Source organism: Rhagoletis pomonella, unplaced genomic scaffold (genome assembly GCF_013731165.1).
Source record: "Rhagoletis pomonella isolate Grant_MI unplaced genomic scaffold, Rhpom_1.0 Rhpom_scaffold_00011, whole genome shotgun sequence".
NCBI classification, from domain to species: Eukaryota; Metazoa; Arthropoda; class Insecta; order Diptera; family Tephritidae; genus Rhagoletis; species Rhagoletis pomonella.
Window position 1 is genome coordinate 11,192,647 of NW_023458565.1, and position 15,803 is coordinate 11,208,449.

Consider the following 15,803-nt stretch of genomic DNA (forward strand, 5'->3'; position numbering starts at 1 on the left):
GTCTTATTCGCAGAAAAAAAGTTGAAATTTGTAGACCAGTGTAATTATAATGCTGTCGCTTAGCTGTAAAAATTAAATATTTGGCGAATATGTCTTCGTAATATAAACCTATGTGTAACTCATGAGCCGCACGCAATTGACGTCGGTACAACATAACTTTACAACTCCACTGGTTTATAAAATTTAGCGAGTTTGTTGTGAGGTGGCTGCCACTAATACAAAGTACTTAGTTGGGTTTTTTTTTAGCGAAATCTATGTCTTAATTATTGCATGTGTATCTTTAATTATTGTATGTATGTAATTTCCAGATACGCAACGGTATTTTATTATTTTTGTCTCAAACTACATTGTTTTTGTCCAGAAGCTGCACCTGCTCATTGGCGTAGGTCTTAAAAACTGCGGAAATAATATCAATAGTATTGATGATGCACTTCTTCTTTTACGAGCAATAATACAATGGAAAGCAGATGCTTTGCTATTATTGGTTTTTCTATAGGTAGATACAGTGAGTACTACAAAAAGAAAGACATGTGAAAATATTTTTATATATCTGAGCGTACCGAGAGCAATGTTCCGCAGTTGGTCGACGACAGCCTTCCAAAGCTCTATAGGAAGCTCAGAAAGTTTGAGTGGGCATATTTAGAAGTCATCGCCACAAACGCTGGAAAGCTGAGGCTAACATCTTGGGTTGGTTCTACCTCATTATCTTTCAGAGATCTTTTTCCCAACCTCGGTTAGCGTACGTAGTAGGGTTCATCTGTATTCAGGTAGTCAAAAATAGTTTCTTGGTGAGCCCAACTCGAAGGAATGTTTCTTAGAATAGCAATTTCCAGCAATATAATTTTGTTCTGGTATCCTTATTTGTAGGTCTAAATATTTGGGCATAGCCCAAAGAGAGGTAAAGCATTATTCGATGAATTTTGAGCGCATCTGGAGTAAACCCAATGTCCTAATTGGTGTCACACTGTTGAGCAGTCAGTCTAATGTTTCCTTTAATACCTATGGACATATGTATAACCCACTCAGTCTGACGCAATTTTTACGTGTGCTCTAAAATAATTCCTTAACGGATAAAAATGATTATGGATCACGATGCAGGGAGACAGAGGTGGCGCAATCAGCAGTACCGCTACTTTGTTCTTGGCGAATTTGACAGAATCAGTTGTTCGTGTGACGTCATTTTAGCAAACTGTTTGTATGTATGCAGAGATGTTTATATGTATGTAAATATGGCGAACTCCATAGTTTGACAGTTAACACTATTTCTCTCCTCCATCTCCAATTACTCTTTCCTATTCGTTGCGCAGGAATGCGCAATCTTGTATTCTATCATTCTTGATTATGGATTGTTAAATTCAATGGTCGCATCCACTAGAACACTTTGTTGTGTGATTTTAACCAGATCCATTTTCCGACATATATTTGATTTGCTGAACGCGAATCCCACCGAAAACATGGCAAACAAATCGCATGTTTCGCAATTTGCACGAAATTTTGAGGGCGTACGAGTCAAACGGACCTCAGATCGAGTATCAATGATCACTGATCAATGATCAAAGTGTTCTTGTGAATGCGCCCAATTATTAGTTTTTTTTTCCTAAGTCAAATATGAATGCTACTCATACGCCATGTATCCACGTGTTTTATCAAACTCTATAGGAAAGCAATAACAATTGATTGTGCGAAAATGACAACGTAGTACTTTTCACTGCAATTAAGTATACATGTTGTCTAATGTTCTAATCTAATACACTACATAGGTATTAAAGGAAACATTAGACCACTACACCACAGCGGCCGACAACTTATGTCTTTAATAAATAAGACCTGCTATATGACACTTGAGAAGTGCATATGCGAAAATTTCATTAAGGAAATTTGTGCACATACATACAATTGCGTAATTTGTGGGTGTATGGCTGATATAGTATGCATTTGGGCGCTATTTGGTGGTAGTCGCCTAAGCACGCAATAATGTAAAGAAGGTAGTTCTTATTTCGACCTTCCTGCTGATATCGATAGCATTTATTGTAGACATCATCGTCTTCACTCCATTACAGACACTGGCTCTGTTTTTATTGTAAGGACCAATGTTGCCATCGACACATAAGTATACATATAGTAAACTCCCTAATATTTGCTTATTATGACTTTTGCAAATTGTGCCCACATAACTTTATTTCACTGTACTGCAGTATAAATATCGCCCGTAAGTATATTAACACTTGGCATACGTTTTTAGTGGTACTTGAACGATTTCACTTTTTTCCATTAGGCCATTTCAAATGTCATAATTTTGCAATATTTGCATTGAAAGTGTTCTGTAAAAGTGCTTCCAATGAGCACATACATACTTATTTTGCTGTTTTATTAGAATTTTTAGGCGCGTATGTCATAAATTTTGTTTTGCATGGATACAGAGCAGTCAGTCAACAGCCTATCAGACATAATGTTTATGTGGTTTATATATACATATGTATACTTGGTACATATGTATGTACTGTATTTATGATTGATATCCATTCTTAGTGCACTTAGTGCTTAAACCCAAGCATTTCAGAATATTTATAAAATAACAAATTGCTTACATTTTTTCGTGTATGTAAACAATGATGAATACTATTTGTGCGTGTGAAGTGCGAACGTTGGTATTTTGGCTAAATGGCCGAATATTTTTGGCTTTACCAGTGTGCTAACCACTTGGTTACTCATATTGAAATGACTTGAATATAAATACGAAAGCGTGGGAAAAAATAAGTAGAACAATGTAGTATGTAATCCTATTATTTATGACTTCGTACACTTAACATTCATTGTTATATTATGTTAAGGTTGAAATAATTACGACTAGGTAGTCGACAGCTGGTATTCCGGAGGTACAAAACTGAGGTACCTGAACTAAAAAAAGTATACAATTGAAGCTGCGAAAGTTTCCGAAAAACAGAAAGGTTCTCCAGATACAATATTTTTATTACTTTTGGTAGGCGTCGCTTTTTTATTCTCATTTTCGTTGTTGTCGTTACCGACAAGGTAGGAGTATGATACCGGGAAAAATGTGGGGAAGAGAGACGTCTTTAAAAAAAAATACATATAAAATGGGTAGAGAGGCGTGAGTCCGAAGAGCTTGAGATACTGACAGCCGAAAATTCTATCAGAAAATAAGGCAGCAATCAAATAGCTTTAAGACCGGGGCTAGCTCCTGCAAAGATGAAGATGCAAATCTGGTAACAGATGTCCAGAGTACACTTGAGATATGGACGGAACGCTTTTAATGGCGACACAGGTGGTGCGTTTGATGAAGGAGAACCCGAACTAATGTATAGGGACGAAGCTGAAATTCCTCTACTCCACCAAAACGAGGTGAGACCAGCAATAAGGCGACTTAGCAACAAAGGCAACAAAGCACGTGGAGCCAAGGTTATTCCGGCTGAGCCGTTTAAAGCCGGTGGCGAAGAGTTAGTAGGGCGCCCTCTGCACTCGGGTTGAGGAACTGGCACAAATTTGCAAAGGAGAGAGGAACTTGGAGAAGGTTTTTGGTCTCGGCCCAGACCAACAAATGGTCGTAGTGCCAAATAAGAAGAAGAAGAATAAGTATATGTATTGCGGAACGATTTACGTCATCCCTTTTCGAATTTGGTTTTAAGACATACCATTTTCGGCGTTGTGTCATCTTCAGTGTGGATTCTGTTTGTCCATCACTATTTTGTAGCCGTGCTAAAGGGTCGTTGATTCTTTGTGTGCTTCCTACGATAGGTAGAAGTCTGCTGCTTACATCTTCTTGATTAATTTTGGCCTGGATTCGCAGATAGCTAAAATTAAGTTATTTTATTCCTCCTGGTTTCTGCAGTTTGGATCTATGCAGTTGCAGAGATTCTGTCCTGATTTACTCATTTTTTATTTTTCCGACGAAAGTATTTTGTTTGTATACATATCTACATATTCTCTAATACATTTATGCGTTGTCCTTTATGCGGCAAGTGGAGATTTTTGGCTGTAATTGTTTTTTTCTGCTGTATGGTTTGCGAGTGTTCAATTTTGGTGTGGTAGTTGGTTTTTCCTTATTTTTTAATTGTCCTTATTTATTTTAATTGTTATCTCCAAATATTTAATTTTTCCTTCGTTTCCTTATTAGTAGTGAATTTTATATTTGTGTGTTGGCCGTTGAGACTTGTTTTTCGTCATATCTTTGACATTTGCAGTCGGCTCCTAAGGTATGATATATCGATTTTCTCGTCTCGAGGATAATTTTTTTTGTTTTGTTCCAGAGTTCATGGACCTCAAGTAACCCCATGACAGTAAATCTAAGCTCTCCAAAAATCTTTAAAACTTTTGTTAGGAAGGGTTTTTTGAAAAATTTATAAAATGTAGTTCTCACCAATTAATGTAAAAAGACGACCGATAGGTTTGGGAAAAAATATATATATTTTTTCAAACTGCTTTATACAATTTTTTTTTTTACTCAGAAGGTACAGCATAATATACAAATGTATGCATTCTCAATACATAAGCCAACGCTCTTTAAATAGTAGTTGCCAATCGAAAAATATTGATTTTCAAAAATTTTATACCATTTCTATGAAAAGTTTTTTTTCCCCCATACATATGAAATACATCGAAAACTTTGAGCGCTGTGAGCACCCCCTAAATATTTTTTGATTTCAAAATAAAAAATAGGAGCATATTTTTTTCGGTTCAAAACAATGCTAGGTGGTAGCGGCATTAAAATTTCGACTTTATTGTTTTTGGACCACTATAGTATACAGTGTGCCTAGTCTGGTAGGCAAACAAAATGTATGTATATGTACTTATGTGTAAATATAAAAAAATATCCTAGTACGTGATGGCTTTCATTCTGGATTACACCTGTTATATGGCTTATAACAACATTTATACAACGTGACTTTGTTCACAGTCAGAAGCATATAAAAATTGTGTTAAATGAGAAGCATTTATTGTTATACTGTAAGCATACAAAAACTATTTAAGAACAACCCAGCCAACAGAAAATTGTTTTTTTCTTTTTGCCAAAAGTGCGGTTTTATTAAATTTTTGGTATCCGGAAACTTGGGCTAAACGATCTAATCAACGTCGTCATGTTATTCGAAGTCCCAGCATCGGATGCCATCAGATGCAAGATATTAATATTATAAAAAAATATTTAGTGCAATTCAAGTTGTTACTGAATCTAAAGTTAGTTTTTTATTTGGTTTTCCTTAACCATGAAAAAGCTTTGTGAAGTTAAGAATGAAATCGATTTTAGCGAAAAATTTTATAAGAAAAATTTCATAAAAAGAACCGAAAGCCTATCCGTTTCACAATTTTTCACATTTTTGGTGCTTTTCTGTGCATAAGTTTCGGAAAACGAGGAAGGTCAAGGTCTTTACTTTGTCTTCTCATATTTGAATTTCGAAAGAACGGTGCAAATCTAATGACCATCACAAAAAATGCCTTCTCGTGTAATATATATATATGTACTTAGTTAGATGGGTATGGCAGAGTGGCAAGCCTAATCAAAGTTATTTTCAAACTAAAGCTTTCATAAATCTCTTTCGATTGCCACCTAAGTATATTTTAATATTTCATAAAACTTGGGTATCAGTTAAAAAAATCGACTTTCATACAGGATAAAATTCTATCCGTTCAAATATCTTTCGTCTAACAGTGTGATACATATTTCAATTAACTGATGAATTAGGTTGAATTTGATTTTTCAAACACGTGGCAACCCTCCTAAATAAATTTTCGGAATTAAGCCTTTTCAAGCCCACCGCGATTGATACCCATGTTTAAATAGTAACCTACTAAATAATTTTAATGTGACTTTTTAAACAAGTGGCAACTCTCCTCAAATATTATAAATGTTCAAACTAAAGACTTCTTAACTCTCTTTCGTTTGATACCAGTATGGTATATTTCATATAACTTGTATATAAGTTAATTAAACTCGACTTTTCAAACAGGTGGCAACACTGTTCAAAAGTATTTTCAAGTTAAAACCTTCTTGAATTTCTTTCGTCGCACATAGTAATACACATTTTAATTAACTGATGAACTAAGTTGAATTTGATGATTGAAACCTGTGGCAACACCCTAAATATAGTTCAGAAATAACTCCTTTGCAAACCCAACTCGATTGGTACGAATATTTTAATAATTAATTTAATTTATTAAATATTTTTAGTTTAACTTTTTAAACGGGTGGCAACCCTTTTTAGACACCTCAGAAATATGGCTAGTATTCAAACTAAATATTTCTTAATGCTTATTAGTTTCACATAGTTTAATATTTCAGGGTGTATAAGTTAACAGAATTCGACTTTTCAAAAAGTTGGCAACGCTTTTTAGGATATTTCCAACTACCTCCTTCTTAAACTCTTTTCCTCTGGCACCCATATGGTGACATAATTCCCTTAATTCAAGTTGAATTTAATTTTTTAAATAGGTGGCAACCCTCCTAGTGATACCCGCGGACTTACAAATAATTGCTGTAACTCAATTGCCGCGTCACCAACATCATAGAAAACATAAGACACACATAAGAAAATTTTTGAAATTGGACAATAACCGCGCCTACATAACATATAACGGTAATTTAATTTCATATACGTAATCGTGAGACCCTGAACCCATCGCAAAAGTGTGTCACTTTTACCACAAATGATTTAAATCAAAATTCATAATTGCCGTAACCTGAAAAGAATTTCCGACTATGTATTAGAGCGTTAGGCACACAAGCACGCTCTTCTATTCAATAAAATAATAAGAAGAATACAGCAAAGCTAAAAAACTTACATTGGATTAGACGTAGACAAAGCATGAATAGAACATTTAGTATGTAAAAGTATGTGCCAACATGTGATTACATACTTACATACATACATACATATAGTAAGAAGTGAAAAAGATACTAGAATGAAAGATCGTTTTGTGGCTACTGTTTGACGGGCTCTGTCTTGCATATGCACACAAATTCACTTACAAATGAATTAACGTAGGTATGTAAGTATTCATATGAATATAGCTAGCTAAGTGACTTCACTAATGCCCGTACGTACCACAGGGCGTATGATGAATGTTTAGTCACTGAGCTGGCGTAAGTGAAGAGCGGTTGATTATTTTCTACTTTTTTATATGTATGTACCTACAATAATTTGTTAATGTGTGTGTATTATCATCACAAATACACTGAAAATCCTCATTTAAAACTTTGACTTTTGACCGCCATCAGCCTACTGCTCTTTAATCTTGCTTGTTTTCTATAGGAAGTCAAAAGGTGAAATATTTACCTTTGCTGAAAAATGTTATTTATTACCAAACAAGGCAGGCATTTTGTGCTTGTTGTCGTAGCTGATGATGATTTGTTTTGTTATAGTCGAAAAAGCGGCTGTCAATTTGCGCCTATTCACTGCAACACATTGCCACCATCACTGAGTGGCTGTTGTCGATCTTATCGATTTCTATGAGCGATGTTGGAATTTACGTACGTTGGCGCAGGCGATGAAGTGGCGCAACGTAACGTTACAGCAACAGCTAAGTAAACACGCAAATTTTCACACACCACAAACTTAACAAATGAATGAACAAATGCTGTCCTTAAGCTGTGCATTCGGCAATGCTGCTGCTGTTCGGTTGTGTTAGGTCGATTTTTGGATTTTCGGCGGTGAAAATCTGCGTACGAAGCTTGTTTTGCTTGCACACAAATAGTAAAGCGTTTGTTGTTTTTGTGTGTGTGTTATAGGGTCATAATTTCTAACGGTTATTATACCTTTTAGCTATAATCGCATACCACTGGAAGCAGAAGCAAATGTGTTTTGTACATACTAGGATGTGCGATAATGCACCTTTTGTCCAAATCCGGTTTTCGAGTTAATCGAAAAATGGCAATTCAAAAAAAAAACCCCGGTTCCCGAAATTTCCATGACACAAAATTATAATAAATATAAAAAGTAAAATTGCTTTTAGTTAGAAAAGAGCAAAGCAAAATAAGTTCAAGGTTCTTTTTTGTATTCAAAGTACTTAAAACACTTTTTTTGAATTTGAGTAGTACTGTTGCCGCCGTAGCGTGCCTACTGCCACTCGGGAGGTCCAAGGTTCAATATGCGGTCCCAGCAACATCAAAACAACGTTTTTTCAAATGGCAAACCTCCGAGTGTACTTCTGTCAGAAAAAAGGCTTCATCCGGACTTGTGTAAAAGTGTAAATCTCTTCACACACATCAAGAAGCAAAACGCGAATTGGAGGAGAAGTTCACTAAACATTTATTGGAATCAAATATGATATACTGTTCACCCCCCAATAGCTTAGGACATAATTTTAAAACTATTCGAAACTGGCAAAAGCCTTGAAAACTTCGAAGAACTCAAAACTTTTATTGAGAGGTCAAGATTTGTATGAAATTAAAAAAAACGGTTTGTTCCATAAAAAAAAATCCGGTTTATTCGATATTCGAAAAATCGAGATTTAAAAAAACCGCCATGGATATTTAAAAAAAAAACGAAAAAACCGAGTATTCACCTTTGTACATACCGGCGTATACACATACGCTTGTTAGTATGTATTTTGGCCCTTGAATGAAGTCGTGTAGTGCTAGGTGTGTAGCGATTAAAAGTGCTCAGTCATATACCGTACTAAAATGCCGTATGTAGGTATGTTTTTAAGTCTGTATTTATGTATGTATATGCATTTTCATATATTTTCGGAAGTGTCTGCTTGTTGCATTTATGGTATTAGATGCTTTTTAACTACGCAACAACAACTCTTTACACTACGGCACAGTAGATCGAAACAGCATAAAATTAGAACTGTTTAGATATAAAACGTTAATAAAAATAAATAAAAATTTTATAATATAATATTATGTAGTTATAAAAATTGTGTTCGATTTGTATTAAAGAAAAAAAAATCGATAAAAAAAAATTACAGAATTTTCAACATTAGTAGGTGTTGCTAGAACAGCTGATTTGTTGGAGTTTTGTTTCCTTTGAGCGAAGATTGGCTCAACCTTTGTACTACCGCTACGACCTTATATGAACTCGCCTTGGTTTAGATTGAAAAAAAAAATGCAAAAGCCAGAAATTATATAAATTTTTGGTTCAATTTTGTTTAGCTTTCACGAATTTGTATTCATATTTCCCTAAAAGCTAGACAAATGTACAGAATTTAATCAAAAGTAAACCGCAGTGCCATGTTGCAAAGGTTTGTTTGAGTGTTTTCATAGCCTACTGAAGGGCGTGTAGACCAGTGCACGGACTTAACCATTCTATTGGTAGATGTACCCACCTTTTTGTTATATTTTATTTACTACAATTTTTACCAAGAAAGGCTAAAAATCTACCAATATTTTCCAAAAAGCGAGAAAAGAGATTTAAATGAACGCGGAGTATACATATTTCTTCATCGAACACACCTTGAATAAAAATGAAAAGTTAACTCTGACCATAACCAATTAAAAGTTGAAATAGCATCTGTATCAGCTGTTTTTGTACATATTTTTCATTTAAAATACGTTTGTTTGGGCCACTGCCCAATTAGTAGGTTGCAAATTTCAAGCACTTCAAATCTTATTTTAATACAAAAAATTTGTAGTGGAGAGTAATTGTTTAAGCCTCCTATCAAATTAATCCAGGGCCCGAATAACGGCATCCGTGATCGAATTGATTCGAAATTTTTTTTGGGATTACGGCATTCGGAGGGAGATCGTTTTTTTCAGCTTAGATCGTATTGGAGATAAAACAGGTGTCATTTTATTTCATTCGATTCGAATCGAGTTTTATTCGATCACGTATGCCGTGATTCGGGTCCAGTCTTTTTTATAGGTTTTGGCATTAAGAACCACCAAGGCGAAAATCCAGCTGCTGTGAATTCGCCTTAATTTATCTTATACGAGTTGAAACTAGCTTTTATTGCTTCTTTTAAAAAATCGGTCAACTTCTACCATTTTTCATATGTAAAATCGACTACTATTATTATTGGAAGTCCGTGCATTGGTGTAGACACCACAATAAAATCTTACTCAATGATTATTGTTGGAGTTGACTGAGTGGTAATGTTTTAATTGACTGTGTAACAAGTAGACTCATTTGACATATGACAGGCGAAGGGTATACATAATTGCCAATGGTAATTAATGCATATGTTAAATGGAGCACACTGTTATGAGCGCAAATTAACTTAACCAGAGAGCGTAGAAACTCGTGGATTCAAGATAAACGCTATCCAGATTTTGACGTCAAATCTCACATTATGTAATTGAGAAAGTTCTAAAACAACGATACTTTTAAATTTTCAATAGTGTTTCCACACACCTCGACGATAAAAATGTAAAATCGTACTGTAAAGCATGGTAAAACACGGCAATCAGAAACGATGTAATTTACTGACAAATATTTTTAAATGTGGTTGCCATCTAATTAAAAAATTAAAGTTAAATATGAGTGTGTGTCAGTTTTAATTCAAATTCTTTAAGTGCAATAAAGCTTTAAAGAAGACATGTTTTTTTTTTGGTTTCCTTAAATAGCATTCGTGAACAGAGTTTCGCACATATTTTCAATGAGTATTGCCACCTGATTAGAAATTCAAAATTAAGTTAACTCCCCAGTTAAATTAAATATTATAATATGATATGCACAGGGATGCCACCTGCGAGAAAAGTTTAAATCAATTTAATTTATACACGTACATATGTGTGTAGGCAGCAGAGTTTAAGAAGGCTTTATTTTTTTATTTATATTTTTAACGGGGTTGCCACTTTTTTAGAAATTGAAAGTCTATTTATTTAACAAGTTTATAGATATCAGTTTAAAAAAGCTTTACCTTTAAAATACTTTTTTAGAAAAAACTTTGAAGAAGTTGCCACCAGCTTAAACAGTTTTGAAAGGGTTGTTCTCATTTTTAAAAGGCAAATTTAACTTAACTAATTATTTAGTTGAAATATTACGTCGAGGTTTCTATATATTCGTATTTACACCAAATTATTTTGAAATGAAGGTTTATATTAAATAAGATATAAACAATTTGGCATTGATATAAAACCAAATTATATTCACTCTAGTACTACTAGGCTGGTAATTTTTGCCAGTTTTTTACTATCCAGATGTTCGAAAAAGTGATTAAAAAATCCGAATATCTGGAACTCGGACCTTCGAATTATTTTTTCTTTAAAAATCAGACTTCTTTAAAAATTTACTTGTTATGAAACTATTTATTTTCTAAAAAAATACTTTAAGTTTTGTTTAAAAGAATGAATGCTGCAGAATTACAACATTCACCTTAGTCCATCCTACAGTCTCCTATATAAAAACACTTTCATCCGATTGTCCTTAGATATATCTATTTTAAATTCTTAAATCTTTTTTACAATTTATTCCAAATACACTGAACCAAAAACACCATTCATTAACCAAACTCACACCAACAGCCTGCCAGAAAAAACAGTAACAATAATAATTACGTTACTCATGGAACTGTATGATGCCTTAGGGTGCGTTCACACAGAATGCCGAGTGGCGCCGAGCGAAGCAAGGAAGAGCGGATAGTGTTCACACTGAACGAAGCGGAGAGGAGCCTTTGCATTGAATCAGCCGTAAAGATACATATGACAAAACTGACCTTCAGTGAAAATCATCTAAAATATTTATTCAATTAGTTTCAATTGCTTTCTCGAAAAATAGATTTACGGTTCTATTCTATATCAGTGACAAATTGTTGTCCCAGTTTTTTTTTACGAGAAAGTTTATAAAATATTTTAAATTTATGGGTTACAAAAATTTTGTCACCGATGCGGAATTGGGCTATTGAGTCATGAAGCTGAAACACCAAAAATAAAATTAAAAATCAAAAAAATACTTTGCTTTCACTTCCAAAACGCTTAGACCTTAAGGAAGCCTTTCGAGACTTTTCGGTATATTTTCGCTGTTTTCAGGTCTGAAAGTATCTAAACTTTGATTTTTATGAATGTCCTCAAATATTAATACTTATTAAAACTTAACCGCAAATGAAACACTTTTCTATTTCCAATAAACGATTAACCTGAAAATGTCCATCTTCTCTCTCTCTCTCTCTGCCACAGTTACAACAACAACACTAACCAAACTCAAAATGCCCCATCAAAACTGCGAACGGCAATCGAGGTGTAAAATCCTTGTAACTCTCTTCCATTCCCTACTCGTAATCGCCCTTCTGGATATCAAATTGCCCACAGTGAATGCTGTGCCAACAGTTGGAGAAGATGCAGCCACTGGGGCAGGTGTACCAGCAGGCAATGAAGAAAAGCGCAACTGGCAAGCGCTTCAGGGTCCATGGGGTAAGCGTGCTGCACACTACGGTACTCCGCTAATGCCGGAGACAATCGAACAGGAGGAAGATGAACGTTTAGTGCCGCTTTTGATAAGTAACGGTGAACGCGAAGAGCCATTTCTCAAGTACTCCATGATGTATCTAACCAATGCCGGTACGCTGGATCGCTTGTTGAACGACAGGCAACAGGAAGAGCAAAATGGTCTAAGGTATAACGACGATCTCTTAACCTCGATTGAGGAAAATGAAGGTTTCACCAACAACAACAACAATAATGATGATAACGCATTGCTGACGGAGAAACGCGCTTGGAATAAAATGAATGCTGCCTGGGGTAAGAGACGTAATGCGCCCACATGGAATAAATTCAGAGGTGAGCTGATTGAGATTGATGTAGCGAGCGTAGTTTTCTATAATTTTGTTTTTCTTAACTCTTAGGTGCCTGGGGTAAGCGCGAACCTGGCTGGAATAATCTCAAAGGCATGTGGGGCAAACGTGCGTCGAAGGATTGGGGGAAATTGCATGGTGGCTGGGGCAAGCGTGCTTTGAACTAAATACATGGGATTGCACCGAAGTCAATTTAGGCGTTAACCCTCTAAAAATGTATGCAGTTGAAATGGAATGACAAATTTTGAATAAAAAAAAAAACCTAAAAAATATAAAACAAAACTTATGAAATGTAAACTTATATTATAGCCTATTGTAAATTTTAACCTATCAACTACATACATGTGTACTTTGTAAAATTATTTCTCATATGTATAAAATAGTAATAATTCATATAGCGGGAGCTATGCTAATGTAAAATACAGTTTACAACATATGTAGATTGTAGTATCTAAATATACAAACATACACATACATGTAACAACAAATTAGCACTTAAATTAAATATTAACAATCTCATGTATTAAAATTTATAAGAATCTAAATAGCCCCTCAGCAACATTTACCACAAAAAAGAGAAATTTAGCAAAAAATCGAGTTTCCATGTGGATTTTTAATACCAAAAATGTATGAAAGCCTTAAATGTTTTGTGTATGTATTGTATGTACATAAATGTGTATAATTCTTTTGTTTTGGTTCACAATGTATTCACATATGTATTTCCAAGAGCGTCTTTAAGCATTCTCCTCCCAATAAAAAAGCAATTTCGTACATGAAATGAAAACTCACAAAAGGGCAAAGAATAGAAAAGAGACACAACCAGTCAATTGTGTCTGGTTTTATGTATAAAACGATTCAAAATGCAAAACAAAACTAAATATAAAAAAAAAACAGTATTAAATAAAGAGTATTGTAAAAATATCATATCAAATATGGGGTTTCATTGAATGATTGTGCGTATGTATATAATTATGTTGAAATATGCCTAGAACAAATCGAGTATCAGTAGTTAGATAAATATAGGAATTACTGGTAATCTAACCCTAAGCGCTGGCCAGGCGAGGCTCAGCGCTCTTTAAGGCGTTGAGAAGCTTAACCCCCTTGTTAACTACAATCATATTCAGCTAGCATGGGTAGAAGGCTAAAAAGTAATACAGGGTGTATCATGAAGACCTTGTCTTCTATAAATAAAACACTACAAGTTTTTTTTTTATTTCATCATATTTTCAGTCTATCCTCCACGAGTTGAGTTTTTATATGTTTTTCTTTTTTTTTTGCTGACGGCGTTGTGCATTTTCATTCATTTAAGGTATGCTCGACAATTCCTTTTATATGGAAGCAAATGCCTAGCTAATAACAAGGGTTTTTTGTCACGCCTTTTTGGCATTGTTCGGGTTTTACATCACTTATAATGCGTATGATTTCGTTGTTCAGCTCTAGAATCATCTCGGGCTTATTGGCATACACCGGTGCCATACCGCCATTTTGCCCATATGGACAGACGTCAGCCAATTACATACTCTTAGGCGCAAAAAACTTTCCCCTTCCCACTAATTCATTGTGGATCCAATATGGCGACAAAAAATAAATAAAACCGATCATATTTCCTTACAACTTAAAAATTAAGGGGTTCTTAAGGTCTGTGGAAGATCCATATTGGATCTACTATTTATAACGGAAAAAGTTGAAATCGCGCGTACGTACCTGGTGTATGAGTAAAATTTTTTTATTCAGAATCTGATCTGATTTCAGATTCGTAATCAGATGCGTACCTTAAGGGGATTTGAGGTGAGTTGAGCTGAGTTGAGTTAAGGTGAAGTGAATGTAATTCAGGTGAGGTAAGTTAAGATAAAATAAATTGCGTTACCGTGGAAACACAATGCCGGCGAACGGCGAGCTCACCACAGCGAAATTACCGCTGTCCAAATTAGAACACCCGCCGGCATATGAAATTGAACACAGCCAAAGCGAAATGCGAAGTTCGCTCGGCGGCGTTTCGTGACGATATATTTATTTCTATCGCTCTGCTGGGCGATGGCGGCAGTACATGCCAAAGGTGGCCGTATGTTTTTTTACTTTCAAAGATTTAGAAGAAAACAGCATGTAACACGAATTATTTTTGATGGTTGAAAAATACAGTGAACGATTCGTTAAATCTGGCTTAAAATAAAATAATTTATAATAATTCCCCCTTGCCTTATATTTATATTTGTTATCATTTCATCATTTCGAAATATGGTTTCGTTTTTCAAAATATGGTCACCTCACTTATAAGTGCGACGAAATGGTATCAGCTGTTTTCGCTACCGCTCTCATTCTGTTAAAGTTGGCGAAATAGCTGGGCGAACGGTGAACGACGGCATCGCCCAATTCGGCGAACTTCGCCGTTCGCCGGGTATTGTGTTTCAAGCATTAGAATAAATTGAGCTGAGGTGAGATTAGTTGAAGTGAAATAAGGTGAGTTGAGGAGAAATAATATTATTACGGGTGATTTGAGTTGACCTGAGTTGAAGTCAGGTGAGGTGAATTGAGTGGAAAGAAATGAGGTGAGTTGGAGTGAGGTTATTAAGGTGAAATGAGGTGAACAACATAACATTAAAATAACGTAACTCAACATAACATAGCCTAAAATAACACAACAAACCATAACACAAAAACATAACATTAAAATTTGTAATTTTACTGACCTAAAAAAGAATTTCGTGACAAATGTGCGTTATACAAAAGGAAATAGGTAGTCACTCAGAAGAAGGAATAGGAGCTCAAGAAAGGCACTTGGAAGGAGATATACTAGCGAAAGCAGAACGTGATGGCAACATTCAAAATAATGTGGTTATTCACGCTTGTCTGATTATAAGGTTATCTGGTTAAAAATAAATTTTCTGTAGTGTATTTTATTGTTGTACAACCTGATAACCAGGCAAGCGTGAACAACCACAATGATACAAATTCAGTTGTTAGTATGTAATACACAGCTTTTGAGAAATTGTGACTGAATCTTTAACATCGATTTCCAAAACCCACCGAAAATAACATGCCACAATCTCTTATCCCAGGTGACGAAACTAAATTAGTAGCTTCAGGTTTGCATAAATTAAAAACTAATTTTCCTTAATGAAAAC

The 15,803-nt window shown here is 34.8% G+C and overlaps 1 protein-coding gene across 1 annotated transcript; it reads left to right on the plus strand.

Moving 5' to 3' along the window:
• The first annotated feature begins 12,076 nt into the window (after positions 1-12,076).
• LOC118746607 (allatostatins MIP-like) lies at positions 12,077-13,549 on the plus strand. The gene is made up of 2 exons (XM_036480454.1): positions 12,077-12,667; positions 12,733-13,549. The coding sequence occupies exons 1-2, from the start codon at positions 12,097-12,099 to the stop codon at positions 12,846-12,848; spliced, it is 687 nt and encodes a 228-aa protein (XP_036336347.1). The 5' UTR covers positions 12,077-12,096; the 3' UTR covers positions 12,849-13,549.
• Positions 13,550-15,803: the final 2,254 nt, after the last annotated feature.